This window comes from Oreochromis niloticus, linkage group LG20 (assembly GCF_001858045.2).
Source record: "Oreochromis niloticus isolate F11D_XX linkage group LG20, O_niloticus_UMD_NMBU, whole genome shotgun sequence".
NCBI lineage: Eukaryota > Metazoa > Chordata > Actinopteri > Cichliformes > Cichlidae > Oreochromis > Oreochromis niloticus.
The window spans coordinates 19,991,925-20,008,805 of NC_031984.2; the positions used below are offsets into that span (position 1 = coordinate 19,991,925).

The window sequence follows — 16,881 nt, forward strand, 5'->3', positions numbered from 1 at the left end:
ATAACTTAAAAAAAAAAACCTGGAATTCCAATTACTTTAACTTTTTATGTGATTAAAAAGAGACTGCATATTCTTTTTAATATGATTTCGGTGCTCGTGGGTAAGAAAAAACACCAGGGCTGAGATTTTCATCCTTTCAATCAATAGACAGAAAGTTCCAAAACTAATCACTCGAGTAATTTCTGAGGCAAAAATCCACTAGTTCCAGCTTCTCAAATGTGAGCGTGCTTTGCTGCTGGACAAAATAAGACATGAAATGATGCGTCTTTAGGCTTTAGGAAATTTTGATGGGTTTCAATGTTTTTTTTCTTGGGTTGAGAATATAAACAGTAATGAAAATAACCGTGAGTTTGATTCATCAAATATTTGAGGTGAACGAGTGAGGGAATTTGGTAAACATGTTTACAATAGCATTATACCTTAATTATAATTAATGTGTCCTGATATGTCATGATAGTCTCACATAAAGAGACCAAAGGGGATAAGTGTGTGGGACTGGCATTGCTTTTTTTGCTCAAATATTATTTGCATAATAACATTATTATCTTCCTTATAGGGACAAAAATCTAGTGTCCAAAATGTAAATTATTAAGTTTTACACTTAGTTTAAGTTGGTTAAGATTTGGGTTAGATGAGTAACAGAGTGTCTGTGTGAGAGAGTGGGATTTGGAGGGAGGAAGGGAAGGAGAGAACGAAAGAGCCGAGTATGACGTCCATAAAATCACTGAGCCTTAAGAAGTAAATTCAGATTTCAGCCAATATTTGCAAAGAAAACAGTTGTATTTTTTCGTTAATGGGGAGCTTTGTGTCAAAAGCATAATAGATAATTGTCAAGACCAGTTTGGATTGTTTGCACAGCTGATTCTACATTTAAATGTATACATTACCTGCATGTAGTGGAGTCTTTTATAAGCTGAGGTCAATATTGTCAAATATTTGTTTCTGTCTTAGTGTCTTAACATATATTGGAAATCCAGACTGAAGCAGGCTGCTGTTTCAATTTTGACTATAGGTCCACGGAGTCATGTCATCTACTCAATTCAAGTCAGTCCAGCTGGTCAATTCAAATAAAAATAAAAAGGTCGTGTGCATGTTTATGAGTGTAGGTGCCTATATTTAGCACTGACCTTCACCATGCCAAAACAACATGCAAGAACACAGAAAGTGTAGGTATAGATATTTTAATAGCAACTGTCAACTCAAACGTTTCAATATACTTCATAGCCCATCCCAAAACGACTCTTTTACATATGGTGATTCTTTGACAAGGTATCTCAGACATGGCAGTGTAATTCTAGTAAGGTGTGAAATGTACAACATTTAATGAAAATAAAACACTGGACTTGTCAATGTTTCACCTCCCCAGTATCTTACATGATTTATATATCCACTCACACATATTAACATGCCCACTTACTCACATACACGCACGTGCTCTCAAACACGCACAATATAATGCACTTGGCAATTAAAATTTCAGTACACAAAAGTGCCATCGATGAAATGCATTGTGATATGTTTCCTTGCAATGTTCAGATGCTTTGTTTTGTCTTGCCAAGTGACATTCGGTGTCATAATCAAAAGAGGAGAGAGGAATCGAGCATCTGTTTATTCAAATGGCCTCGCTTTAATCAGTATCGTCCCAATGCTTGCTGAATCACAACGGGGATTTCATTCATTCCAATTGGTGTAATTCACTTTGAAGCTTAGAGGAAAGTATTTTACAATGATGAGTTGCAAAATGTATGCAGGCCATTCAAACAGATTGTTGGAAAGCGGAGCAGAAATGTGTAAATAAATACTGTGCAGGTAAAGATTGGAACACATTTGTCTCAGCTTTGTTAATTAATGGCATCCTTAACACCATCATTGCAGTACGACAGCCAGACTTATGGTGTTTCATTTATTCTAGTTTGCACAATGTCATTTAATATATAATACATTAGAATCCTTTAGATATTTCAGAGCCACAATGTAGAATTTGAATTTGAACCTATATTGTACATATTCTGAAATTCATATTTGTATGCAAAGGGCACCAATAACTGACTATTGGCAAAGATTGACTTTATTCCATTTATCTTTGATTTTCATTTATTACTTTGTTGTAGGCTGCAGTTTCAAAATGTCTTTATGCAGATACATGTGAGTGTGTGTGTGTGTGCTTGCTTGTATTCATCTATGTGCATATTTTTGTGTGTGCACTGCATTTCTGTGTTTGTGCATCAATTTGCATACGTATATGTCCGTGTAAGTGTCAGTGTGTCTATATGTATGTTGGTAGTGGCGTTTTGTTTTACTTTTTTTATTTTTTGCACTCTGCAGGGATTAAATTCAGTCTGGGTAGATGAGGAAGCCGGAGAAGGTGCTGTACTTATTTGTGTTTCCTCCGTGGACCTTCCCTCCGTCCAGCTGCACACACACCTCATCACCTACGTCCAAATGCAGGATCACACTGTTGGAGGCATAGTCGTAATTCTGATCAGCATCCTGAGCAATGGCGCTTGCTCTTACCTGTCACCGACAGAGGACATACACATTGACAATTAGAACACGGACAAAACTGCACAAACAGCTGCCAGTGACACCGCCTCATAGTCAGCGAGAGCTCCATATAGCAAAAAGTGTCATGCATCTGTCTCCACATTCATCACATTATGCTTATTTTTAAAACTGTATTTTTTTAAAAATATTTATTTATTTTAGGATGGGTTGTAACTCATTATTAAAGCCTATACCTCAGAGTTATGGCTGTGACATAACCTCCATCAGTGATGCTGCTTACACACATGGATGGAACACTGACCTGTAACCTCAGAGGTGAACACAGCTACTATGTCTTTTATTGATCAGCTGCTCGTGGGACTTGAGGGCAAAATGTTGGGTGATGGAGAGCTGCATGGTGCTGGAGACAAGCGGACTCACTGGAGACAACGTTTTGTCTATGGGGAAAGTGGTTTAGCCGAGAAACAGCATCGCTATCCACATCGTCTATTGACCTGTTGCTTATGATGCCGGACCAGCTCAATATGCATGATATTGAGTGGCTATGCTTAAGCTAGACAGTTTCACATTTGCATGCTGTGCGTGAGTTTGGTATTATTGAGCAGGCAGCAGTGGATCTTTACTTGTTTGTTAACACGTTTAATTGGATTTGCTGTGTGTGGACAAATACACATGCCTAGATTGAGTTACTGTTGTACAAGAAATAGGATTTGTATTAAGTGTGTTATTTAAACTTGCATATACATGTAAGGGGGATAGATAGTAAGTATATGCCTTGCAATATGAAATAATCTTCAGGCATTCCAGAGTTGAATTTAAACAATATTGAAGCAGTTCCAGTGTTTTCAAAATGCATAGAACATCAGCACTCCTTAAAAAAATAAAAAGAAAAAAGAAAGAAACCCCTCTAAGTAGGATGTATCAATAATTCTGATGTAGCAGCTCCAATCATCAGACACATGTCAGCCATCAGTGGCCTTATGTCTGGCTCAGTGTCCATCTACGGTGGGAGCACTCAATCTATGTCAGCAGCCAGACAAGCCACGCACATATCCATGACAGCCACAGAATATGATCTGCAACTCAACTACGATCATGTCATTCCCATCACCGGTGCCTCTTTCTCCCCAATGAGCATGCATCAATTTGAAAACAGTCAATCGCAGAGCAACACGGCTCGAATTACTGTAACTGAAAAAAAATATGCTTGTTTCCCACTGCACCAATCTGTTTTTCCCTTAACTGAACATGCTGTTAACCATCTGTCCAGCCTGGAGTTGGATTGTATTGCGTGAATAATATCTGTAGGTGGTCCTAAATGAGATGATACTGCATGTTGGTGACCAGTTGTTAAGCATGGCCCTGTCCATTCTAAACCAGATTGATTAAGGAGCAGAGAAGTCAGTCTCTGGGGGCTCGCAGCATAAAAGACACTCAGTAAAACTAACCACAGCTATTGTTAGGCTACTCCAATAGTCTTGTTTCATTACATTAGATTCCCTGATGGAATATAATGTATATTCTCCAGTCCACCAGGGAATGCTACAGATATAGTATGTAGTTTATGGGGGATTTTTATGACCTAAAAACACTTTTATCTGAAAAGCTTATTCTCACTGATTTAGATCAAGTTATATTTCTAATTTTAATGTGTTATTTAAAAAAAACACATTAAAATTGTGTTTTTCATGAAAGTCATGAATGAGCTAATGCAGTGGTTCCCAAACTTTTTTTGCTGGGCCCCCCTTGTTTAACAAGAAAAATGTTCGCGCCCCCCGACCCCCGCGCGTGCACGCGCGCACACGCGCACACGCACAAACACATGCTTCAACCACACACACCCATATTTTGCTCCATTGCGGTTTATTTCACACCTCAAACATTTATTAAACAATTAAGCAAATACAAATAATCTGCAATAAATTACAGGTAGTAAGAAAATAAAAAACCAACTCTTTTACGCTCCGTCCGCACCTACACGGGTATTTTTGAACGCGCAGCTGTTTCGGGCACATGTAAACGGCGTATCGAATCACCGAGAACGGAGATTTTTTAAAACTCCTTTTTTTTTGCGTTTACGTGTGGACGAGGATTACAGAGTTTGTCACGCAATGTCAAAGGTATGTGCCTTTTTCACGTCACACTGTGCGCCACGTTATTGTTTACATGAGATGAATTGCAGAATGGCAGATAGAGACAAAATACTGTTAATCTGACTCTGCAGGTTTTACACGCTTACATATACAGGCCATTACTGTCCCTGCATTTAGAAAGGCAGAGGCATCACGGTGTAATTATTTTACATGTAGTTGTTTTTTTTCCTGTGTAATAATGTTCAACATTGCTATCAATACATTTTTCAAAAAACCCCTCTACAAAATGGGTTCAAATATGGAGGACCACAAGAGCCACGCGCATCGAAATAAAAAATTCTGTGCTTAATTTTAATAAACTGCATTTCAAAATCCTTTTTCGAATTCCACTTTAATAAAAACATTTTCGAATTGCACTTTAATAAACTGCATTTCAAAAAACATTTTCGAATTCCACTTTAATAAACTGCATTTCAAAAAACATTTTCGAATTCCACTTTAATAAACTGCATTTCAAAAACCTTTTTCGAATTCCACTTTAATAAAAACATTTTCGAATTGCACTTTAATAAACTGCATTTCAAAAAACATTTTCAAATTCCACTTTAATAAACTGCATTTCAAAAAACATTTTCGAATTGCACTTTAATAAACTGCATTTCAAAAACCTTTTTTGAATTCCACTTTAATAAACTGCATTTCAAAAACCTTTTTCGAATTCCACTTTAATAAAAACATTTTCGAATTGCACTTTAATAAACTGCATTTCAAAAACCTTTTTCGAATTCCACTTTAATAAACTGCATTTCAAAAACCTTTTTCGAATTGCACTTTAATAAACTGCATTTCAAAATCCATTTCCCTTTCCTGTTCGCTCAGGGATTAACATGTGGATTAGCAGTTGGATTAACAACTTCATTTTAAAAATCCTGCTGCTATTCAAATTAGCCACACCGTGGGATGTAAGGAGCTCTCTGATTGGCTGGTCAGACAGGCTGTCTGCCAGCCTGGATTTTTCTAGCTCATAGCTTCGCCCTGCTACGAAGCGTGTGTGCTTGTACAAAGGCCGTTCAGCCTCGGGATTTACACTCGGCTCGACACGGATATGTGAAGAATGAAGGGAGCCTGCAGCGAAACGGAGAGCTAACCTCTGACTGAGTGCCCGTTTACTCAGTCTGACCACCTGTTGAAGGTAACGTGCTAACATGGCTAACGCTAGCATCACCACACGTAGCCCCGTTATTTTAAGGTCATTTTAGCTTATGAAAATTTTACGTCGCAGCTGTACGAGCTCGCTACGTGTTTTGTAAGCTGCTGTGCTCTTCACAAATAAAGCTGGAAGCAGCTCAGACTGTTAGAACCAGCACTGAGGCCTGTTACATTTATACAGTGTTAGAGCAATGGCTGCAACCTACAGCCTTTAAACTAGCGATTAAAATGCTGACAGTAAACTCGTCAGTCCAGGTGTTACCACATTACTTTGTGATACTTAGAGTTAAAACAACTGAGACAGGCTGATTAAAATAACAGCTGTCAGTTCTCTCATTCCTTATATCAAGACTGGAGATCACACTACTGATTTCAGTTCATTTAATATGTGAGTGCACAGATTCATTCTCAGCTAGACATAAATGATGATCAAAGGTTGTATATATGATGAATTCATCAAATCCCAGCCTCTAACACAGTGCGCTGAATCTTAGCTTTGAATGTCCAGTATATTCTAATCAGTGCAATTTAAGCATTCACTGAACCTACAATATCTACACCTGTGTGGCAAATATGTGGTAAAGATACAGATAATGAAGTTTAATTATTAATACAATATACATCATGAGAAACGAAAGCTGAAATTGATTCAGTTTAGTACTTTTCTCTGTATGTTCTGTGATTATAAAGGCCTTAAATTCTGTGATATATACTGTAAATGATTTTCACAGAGGTCTTAAAGTACTTAAATCACTGCTGATAGTCTGGTTGTTTATATTTTCATGTTTTTGTGTCTGTAGGGCTGTTTGATGACGATTTGGACTCCTCTGGGTGATGAGGACACACCCACATCTGTTCCATACTGCAGCCATGGATGGTGTTACAGCTCTGAGTCAGCTTTGGGCCATCAGATGCACACACTGGAAAACCAGCGCCTGTACTTCATGCAGGAGAGATGACCTCAGTGATGATTGACTCTGCATCCTCTACTTTACCTCCTAATCTCTTTCTCTTTAACACACAATTAAAATCACTCCAAAAGAGTGTAAACTTACTGAGGAAGTCTCTAACTTGTACACATTTGTACTTTTACTTGTTTTATGAGTTATTTTTAAGAAGAGTAAAGTTATTCACAAAGTTTTTATTCTTCTGTATTTATTCTTTTGTATCATGTACCACAGTCATACTGAACTTTACAGACCTGGTGAATTGGGGGGAAAAAAAGTCATATATATACATGAATGAATCATTCAGCTTCAGCAGTATTTCTATTCATCTTATGAATTCCAGTCTAATGTCAATTCACTGTTTGAGTTCAGTTTTGGTCTTAAACTCCAGAGAATACCACCTAGTTCAACAATCTTTTTATCTGATTATTTGCAAAACGGTTTTCTTCTGAGAGATGCTGCTAGAGCTGAAATTGAGCCCAAAGAAACAACAACAAAGTTTAGTTCCTCTGGATTTTCCATGGAAAATTGCTTTATCACTCACTCAGGTGACTTCTCCAGTGTCACGGATGAGTGATGAATGTATCTCCCACTGGAAACCATTGTGTCCAGTTAAAGTCAATCGACTTTTTTAAGGAGAGTTGTTAGATGCTGTGCTCATGAGGACAATGAGTTTTAACTTGGAGCACAATAAAAAAGCTGCCATATTGGATCAACGAACAAAACACTTAATTGAGCAGAATTAAGTCAAAATGTAATATCCTCATATGACACATCACACATGACCCAGCATTGTTCTAAGAAACTTTCTTATTGGAAGTTTTCACAGCTGCCAGAAAGTGACAGATTTCTGTCTGGTCTTAATGTGTGGTCGTTGCTCTCTCGTTTTCTCTGGAATTGCTGCGCAGAGGATGTAACACCCATGATAAGCGCTGAGGTGTGTGTCCTTGTCAGGAATTAGCCATCCTCAGCTTCCAGGTTAAGAAAAGTGGAACCAGAAGATATTCAAATACATCTCTTCACAGCTGCTGATGAATTCTACAAAAAACAAAGTTTGTTAAAAACATTTGCAGGTGAATCACCACTGATTTATCAGTGACATCCATTTACTCAAAAATTACTGACAAGTGGATAACTAGAATATATAGTTTATAATTTCAACAATGTACTGTACAAAATGGAACTGTATATGACAAATGTGGTGTGGTGCTTGTGGAATTTTTAACAAGGGCCCTACAAAACTTTACAGTACTCATGCTGCCAAACTTCTGATGGCTAGGTGTGCAGTTCCTGCTTTAAATGCATTCACTTTTAAGATTAAGAAATCTAAGTCATAAGAGGCCAGAAATGTTTGAACTTGCTTATGAACCTACATCACTGAGGTCATCTCTCCTGCATGAAGTACAGGCGCTGGTTTTCCAGTGTGTGCATCTGATGGCCCAAAGCTGACTCAGAGCTGTAACACCATCCATGGCTGCAGTATGGAACAGATGTGGGTGTGTCCTCATCACCCAGAGGAGTCCAAATCGTCATCAAACAGCCCTACAGACACAAAAACATGAAAATATAAACAACCAGACTATCAGCAGTGATTTAAGTACTTTAAGACCTCTGTGAAAATCATTTACAGTATATATCACAGAATTTAAGGCCTTTATAATCACAGAACATACAGAGAAAAGTACTAAACTGAATCAATTTCAGCTTTCGTTTCTCATGATGTATATTGTATTAATAATTAAACTTCATTATCTGTATCTTTACCACATATTTGCCACACAGGTGTAGATATTGTAGGTTCAGTGAATGCTTAAATTGCACTGATTAGAATATACTGGACATTCAAAGCTAAGATTCAGCGCACTGTGTTAGAGGCTGGGATTTGATGAATTCATCATATATACAACCTTTGATCATCATTTATGTCTAGCTGAGAATGAATCTGTGCACTCACATATTAAATGAACTGAAATCAGTAGTGTGATCTCCAGTCTTGATATAAGGAATGAGAGAACTGACAGCTGTTATTTTAATCAGCCTGTCTCAGTTGTTTTAACTCTAAGTATCACAAAGTAATGTGGTAACACCTGGACTGACGAGTTTACTGTCAGCATTTTAATCGCTAGTTTAAAGGCTGTAGGTTGCAGCCATTGCTCTAACACTGTATAAATGTAACAGGCCTCAGTGCTGGTTCTAACAGTCTGAGCTGCTTCCAGCTTTATTTGTGAAGAGCACAGCAGCTTACAAAACACGTAGCGAGCTCGTACAGCTGCGACGTAAAATTTTCATAAGCTAAAATGACCTTAAAATAACGGGGCTACGTGTGGTGATGCTAGCGTTAGCCATGTTAGCACGTTACCTTCAACAGGTGGTCAGACTGAGTAAACGGGCACTCAGTCAGAGGTTAGCTCTCCGTTTCGCTGCAGGCTCCCTTCATTCTTCACATATCCGTGTCGAGCCGAGTGTAAATCCCGAGGCTGAACGGCCTTTGTACAAGCACACACGCTTCGTAGCAGGGCGAAGCTATGAGCTAGAAAAATCCAGGCTGGCAGACAGCCTGTCTGACCAGCCAATCAGAGAGCTCCTTACATCCCACGGTGTGGCTAATTTGAATAGCAGCAGGATTTTTAAAATGAAGTTGTTAATCCAACTGCTAATCCAACTGCTAATCCACATGTTAATCCCTGAGCGAACAGGAAAGGGAAATGGATTTTGAAATGCAGTTTATTAAAGTGCAATTCGAAAAAGGTTTTTGAAATGCAGTTTATTAAAGTGGAATTCGAAAATGTTTTTTGAAATGCAGTTTATTAAAGTGCAATTCGAAAATGTTTTTTGAAATGCAGTTTATTGAAACCAAAGGGAAGATATGCTTCACCATATTTTCTAGTCTTTGGCTTAGAATGGAGTTGGTTTGGAAACATATTCAGCAATGCTTCATCTCCTGCTTTGCGTTTGTGTGGGCGCCCCGTGCTAGCATTGTCCAAGCGTTGTTTTTGTTTTTGTTTTTTTTCCCTTTTCATGCCACGCCCCCCCTGCAATAGCTCTGCGCCCCCCCTAGGGGGCGGGCCCCACACTTTGGGAACCACTGAGCTAATGAATGATTGAATGGATGCACATATTTGTTGGTAGTCAACGATTTGACTAAAGCCACAAAGGGCTGCTGCTTTTTGAAAACAGCAGATAGGAAGAGAAATAAAAATAGATTTTTTTTCATATACATTTTATCATACATTAGATCAACACTTTCTGTTTCTTTTCATTTAATTCCTTTCATTTAAGCAGGTAGCCTGCTCCTATAATGTTTACATTTTCCTAAATCTGTAAAAGATTATCTCAAAAAGACCTAATAACCAACTTACTGCATGCTTCATGTAAAGCTGAGTGTATCTTACATTCTTTAAATCATTATCTGTCCTTGTTAATGCTATTTTCTCTATATTTAAAGCAATATCAACAAAAGCAACTTTTCTCACATGTATTTTTCATCATCACCAGTTGATTCACATTTAAATGCCTAAAAAGAAAAACATTTACAGAATTTATAAAATGTATATTAGGCATTTAGCAAATAACAAATGCAATTTTTTGTTCAAATTTGAACCGTACTTTTTTTTCCTAATTTTGGAGACCCTTTTGCTAACCGGCCTGACCAATTAGTTTAATTAAACATTAGTTGTAATTTACCCTTTCTTAGACCCTCAGAAGACCATCTCTCAAACAACAAAACCAATACACTGTCATCCGTAAAGGTTATATTGTTCTGCTTGACACGTGTAGTGACAGCCAATAAAACATTTGCATCACTGGCTGCTTCTGACAGTGATGCTGTTGTTGTGACTTCCTATTGATACCAGGGATATGTCATCCAGCTCATTATTTTGGCCAAACAGTGTAATGGAAAGCGATTCAGGGAGCTCTGTTCATCCCTCAGGCCATCTCATATTCTAACAACTTTAATAATTTTTTTTTTTAAATCTATACATAAGAATAGCATTGATCAGTCAGCATATACAATTTAAATAGTATATGACATTATGTGAATAGATACTTCAGCTTATTTTTCTGTGCTTGAAGGAATAATACAACCCATCCAGTGATGCAGATACCAGACAGAGAGGCATGAGGGAGACGTGGTGGGATTAGGGCAGGAAGCCGGCAGAAGAGATGGATACGGCTGGAGGACACAAACTGATCCTTGTGAAGCAGGCAGCATACAGTGCTGATCCTGGAGTTGGAAGGGTTGTGAGCCGTGAGGCAGGGGCCCCCGGGGCTTGCCTGTGGCTGTCTCTGTCTCCGCCTAGCCCTTTCATTATAGGGCCTCCAGTAAACACGCCTGGGAGCTGAGGGCCACGGGCGAGAAAGAAGGCGGGGGGGGGGTTGTAAGGAGCAGCTGCAGTGTCATTTTCTATACAAGTGGAGCCGCAGCACAAAAGACAGACAAGGATAGACAAAATGAAGGGAGAGTGGAGAAAAACAAGGGCCAGAGAGTTGAGGAAGGGGGGCCTAGAGTAACAGACTGATCAAGCGAGGCTATTTTGTGAGACCAGGGAGATGTGGGGGTATATGAAGTCTTGTTTTTATCTGTGGTGCTTTGCTCCACTGGTAATAAAACTGACAGGATTCATTCACTGTGATATACTGACCTCTTAGAGCGGAGACAATAGAAAAGTAGCTGTTAAACTTACCTAAGGGACTCCTGCACATGGCAGGGGTGTTGGGGTGGGGGGCACGATGTTGTGGAAATAGAATATTTATTGAATAGGTTTTCCCTCTCCTCTGGGAGCCCAGGGATTACATGGCGACAAGCGACTTAAGCACTGAACCGTGCCTTAGCTTGCTATTACCTGCCATTCTGTATTGTAGTCAGTGGTCTATGGCACCTGTGCGCACTGTGACTTCTTTTAATTATTGTGTTTAATCTGGAGCATCTAAGCAGATTTTTTTTAAAAAAATCAAAATTCAGACAGCAAATCTTACTGTGTATCAATGTCTTTCCCTCTTCGCCTCCTTCTGTGGGAGTTAATTCAGGTACCGGTCATTACAGCAAGTGATGACATTTTAACATTACCGTGTGAAATAACTTGACCTTTAACTGAGCTATTAAAAGAGCCTGTGTAAGGTGAAAATACAAGGGAGAGATAAAATGAGAGTCGAAGCGGTGTCTGTTTGTCTACATTGCATATTGCACCAAGAAAGTTTAATATATAGATATGTACAGAGTGGAGTGTTATAGAATTGTAAATGAGTAGGTGAACAGCTCGCATATCAGTTAATGAGGGGAAAGGAGAGACATACAGTGGAGAAGCTATGCATGGTGTATTATCATCCTTCACAGCATAAAGCATGCCAACATTAGCAGGGTCTGTACTAATAGCATTTGTTACCAATCTAGAATATTAACTAGAATTTAACTCTTATATTCTAGGCAGTGATTTGATGATGGAGGGATTCAACACATTTATAAGAGCACTGTCAACAATGAGAAGGGCTTTTAAAATGATTTCTGCAGAGCAAGGCTGGATATATTGAATCGTTAAGTATCTTAATGATATAATAGATATCTAGCATATTTACCCATTTTTATTTCTTGTGTTTTGCGGCCGTGCAAATAATATAAAGGGCAGTTAATCAGCTGGGCAAGAAAAGTGTTGATCAAACTTTCATGTCATACGTTAGAATTAAACTGTAAGTCGATTACAAACATGGAAGCAGCTGAAGTGTGACCTCCCTCCTTCAATCACAAATCCCTTGGCTCTGAAACGGTGTCATGCTGCAATGATTTGTGAAAGTTAGATTGAGGTGTGTGCAGGTAGGCTTTACAGGGAGGGGATTTATTGAAGGTAATAGGTATTGGATCTATAGGAATCCCATGGAAGCCTCGCCCCAGTCAGCACATCCTCCTGAGATCATGTCATGTGACACACTCGGAGACTCCGTGCAGCACGCCAGCTTTAAACATTATCAGTTGATATAAAAGTGAAGCTATACAACTCATATATTTCCAGAAGGCATTTATCGGCATTCTGAATTAATTAATGCACTCATCTTAAAGTGTCTCTAACAAGCATTACATTTGCTCAACTAGTGCATAAACAGAGCTCGCAAGACCTGTTTTTCTCTCTCTCGCTCGCTCTCTCTTTTTCTAGTCGACCTTGATCACTTGTCAAGTCGAGACGTGTTGAGTGGGAGTCCATTGGTCATCATGCCTGATCTCATCCTGGCCTTCACCACCAGCCTCCCAGATGCATCGTCTACCAGCCCACTGTCTCCATACCTCCATTAAGTCATCTATCTTCCTCTGCTCCACCCCTGATCTTGCCATCAACTCACTTGTCTTGTTTTGCTCTCCCTTTTCAGAGTCTTTAAGTGGACGTCTCAGCATGTCCCTGCCATGTCCGGTCTCTCATGTTTCATTCATTCTTGCTGAATCTTTCTGAGATTATTCCCCTGGCCTGGCTGCCGTAACACAACATATAAGGTTATAAATGACCTTAGATAGGCAACAACACAAGTTGAAAGGCAAATTTGTGGCAATGGCAATTCGATCGACTAAAAAACAGAAAAAAAAGGGAAAAAAAGCAGCAGGCAGAGAAAAAATATCCAATAAAGCTTCAGCACCTACGGCAATGGTAAAACAGGCTGTTTGATTCTATAGCCAGGAATGCAACCTGTCAAACACAGTGCCCTTTTAGTAAACCCTAGCCACTGACTGGCCTCAGGCACAATACCCGCCTGCCTCAGGGCTTCAATAACTCCAAACATGATCAGGCATTCTGCAGAATTTCATTTACACTCCATTTCCATCTACAGGCAGCTCTGTTTGGGTAGCTCCCTGTTAGGTGAGTGCTCTATTTAACAGAACTGTTTAAAGAGGCCAGCTCGCGGGTGTCAAATGGACCTGGGTGAGGTTAAATAATTGAGTTGAGTGAAAAGATAATTAATGGAGAATCAATGAACAAGCTAGGAAGGGGTTAGGAGAGGAAAGTATAGCGGGTGTTCAGGGGATCTCATCTAAGATGTATAAATTATTTAGCAGTCTAAAATGACTTGAATGACAATATGGAGCATTAGGCAGACAGCCTTAAACACATATTCACCTTTGTGGTCTCATGCATATATAACAGTGCATCAAATATCAAACATTGGGTGATGAATTATTTTAAACAATTAATTTTGCATCTTCAAAACCAAGTTTAAATCATCCTACTTTAGTAGAGCTGCAATGATAAAGTAAACTGTACGCATGAACCAGCACTGAGCTATGTTGACCGACAGTCCTTGATACACTACATGTCTAGAGAGTAAGTTCAGAGCAGAGTGTATTTGCATTTAGAGTCCTTGATGAATGAATGAATGCGTAAAAAGAATCTTGAAGAATGTTTCCTGAATTTGGAGTTCTCTGATAAAATCCCTGTGATTTATCCCACCTCTCCTCTCCCCTCCCCCCGTCAGCCCCTCTGTCTTTAATTAGTGTCTGGGGAATGAAGGAGGGGATGAGTGGACTGTCAATTTTACATTCATTATTTATTTAGCTGAGGTGTAAACTGGCTGGTCCACATTCTGACAGACATTTCTCTTGTGCTCTTTTGCACTTCTGTTTAGGCGATAATCAAGCTCTGTGTATGATACTTACTAATTAGACTGTTCCTTTCGGCGGCAGCGGCTGCATTCTGCCACTTGTCATTTAGCCACAGTACATGTGGGAATGCAAATACCTGTAGCCACAGTTTTAGACTGTATAGCATGAATTCGCCTTAATGAGGAGAAAGATTGCCGTTTCATTCTTTGGCTGTCATGTTGCCACCTGCTAAGTGGAATGTGCTCTGAATCTGAAGAGCTCAATGTTAAAGAGGTGAATATGAGTCAATGGTAAGACAGGATGGTCAGCAGTAAATAAAAAATAAATAAATCTGCTGCATGGTCATGTGTGTGCATGCATACAAATACATACTTATACATTCTCTATTTCAGAGTCTTCATGCATGCGCATCCACACACACACACGCACACACACTTGCACTCACCAGTCCGTTCTTCTTCAGGTCTGCCCACATGCTCGTCCCGTCACCACCTCTCATTAGAACATGGTAGGTGAAGAAATAGATGCCAGGCAGCGGGCAGGTGAATTTGCCAGTGCTCGGCTCATAGTAGTTACCTACATTGGTCACCACATCATCAAACTTCAGTATTTCATTGCCTTCATGCTGCTTTCGTAGCCCTGCATAAAAGGCAATTTTGGGAGTGTAGAGTGAGGGAGAATAGCCACCAGGGCCTGGACCTGGGGGACCCTGTGGCCCTGGTTTGCCTGGCTCTCCAGGGGGTCCACGTTCTCCTGGAGGCCCAGGGATCCCTGGAGGCCCTCGAAGCCCAGACTTTATCTTCTTTCCAGAGTAATCCTGGGGGGGTGGAGACACAGCTGTCAGCTCCTGGCCTGGCTGAGACGTGGTGTAGGGATCACATACCATCCTGCAGCTTCCAAGCATTTCATAATGGCTCCCTGCATTTCCAGCATTCCCTCCTTTGGTTGTGTGGACCAGCAAGGGAATGGCAACCAAGAGTATTAGAACCATTGCTACACCTACAGCGGCTCCAATGACGCGTTTCCTGCGGCTGAGCCGTGAAGCGGCCAGCGTCAGGAAGTCCTCTTCCCCCTTGGCTGGAATAGTGCCGGCCAGGATGAAGCCTCTCAGAGAACCAGTATGATTTGCAAAAGAGATGAGGAGGACTGGGGGGGGGAAGAGCGTATCACTGGAGCGACTATGAATGAGAGCACAAAATGGCAGAGAGCCACGAAGGAAACAACCACGGGAGAAAATCCAAGAGAAAATTGAAATGTCCAGGGTTCAAAATATTATGACTATATGACTGAAATAATACAAACTTCACACACCGCAGTTTTTAGAGAAGTAAGCACAAGAATCTTGATGTTTCAGATTTGTGGTGACATGGTACAAAAAACATAATTTAAATGATTAAGTCTGCTTTGCCTTTTTCTGACTTCTCCTGGAGTCCTGGAGTTCTGTTCAATTTTCAGCATCAAGCAGAAACCGTAGTTGGCAGTGAGATGGTGATTGTGAAACCGGAGCTTAATTAGAAGTATGCTGAAATGAGAGCTGGTGCCAAATTCATCTCACTGAAGAGGGAGTAGAGGTTTGTTTGTTTTGTTGGATGAAGAATAATCTACAGTTTGTGTTTTTTGTTTTTTGTTTTTTTTCAATGAAAAATCTTCTTTTAAGTCCTCCCTCCAAAGCAGAGGATTTCACTTCATGTGTGCATCTCACTTAATGCCATGGCTGAAAGTAAAAAAAAGTTCATCAAAGATCTCTGGCTGACACAATCATCCTATGACCTCCCACTTTTATCTGTTCACATTAAAAAGATGTTTTTCAGGAAACCAAAAGCGATTTTGTTGACTTGGGCGTGCTTTTCAAACGTTCCTCTTCTGGCTATTGCTGGATCTAAAAAGGATGGTAAAAAGAGCAGAGACACTCAATAACTGATTTGGTCTGACTTACTACACACATGTACACAATTTAAATGGAAGACAGCATTAAAAGAAAAAAAATAAAACAATAAAATTAAAATAAAGTGATTGAATTAAAATGTCCAGTTTAAAATAAATATAGGACTAATTTTTTATAGAAATAAGCCAAACAGATATACATATTTTTACAGGTGATTTATTTATTCACGCAAAATATCTGCAGCGAGTCTGTGGTTAAAAGTAAATTGCTAAATAAAACTGAAAAATTAAACTCACCATCGGCTCTTTATAATCCCTTAATTTCTGGAGGAAAAAAATCTGTGTGCCTCAGTGTACTTCACGCGTCCCATTAAATGACTGAAGGACTTTGGACCGTTACGGTGCCAAATGGAGAGCTGGAGAGCCGACGGGCGCGCAGGAAATGCCAGGAAAGTGAGTTTCTCAATCAGAGCATAATCCCCTCCTTTCTTTCCAGGTAGAAAAAAGTCTAAACGATATAAACTTCGGAGGAATTTAAACCTTGCAAATATCTGCTTTAGCACTTTTTTTTAACGCAATTCCAAATGAAAAGCGCACGCCGTTCTGACGCTCCTATCCAGAGGGTCTGTCCACTGTATCGCCTTTCGCAGCGCTTGGTCCATGG

At 39.6% G+C, this 16,881-nt stretch overlaps 1 protein-coding gene and 1 long non-coding RNA gene across 2 annotated transcripts; both read right to left on the minus strand.

The window, feature by feature from the left end:
• Window positions 1–1,165: 1,165 nt before the first annotated feature.
• Window positions 1,166–16,881, minus strand: c1ql4a (complement component 1, q subcomponent-like 4). Its single transcript, XM_019350230.2, has 3 exons — window positions 16,515–16,881; window positions 14,779–16,212; window positions 1,166–2,514 (listed from the first exon to the last, which is right to left on the minus strand). Exons 2-3 carry the CDS (start codon window positions 15,322–15,324, stop codon window positions 2,335–2,337), a joined length of 726 nt encoding a protein of 241 aa, XP_019205775.1. The 5' UTR covers window positions 15,325–16,212; window positions 16,515–16,881; the 3' UTR covers window positions 1,166–2,334.
• LOC112843318 (uncharacterized) lies at window positions 7,483–8,186 on the minus strand. The gene is made up of 2 exons (XR_003215603.1): window positions 8,128–8,186; window positions 7,483–7,792 (listed from the first exon to the last, which is right to left on the minus strand). It is a non-coding gene; the product is annotated as an uncharacterized LOC112843318 (long non-coding RNA).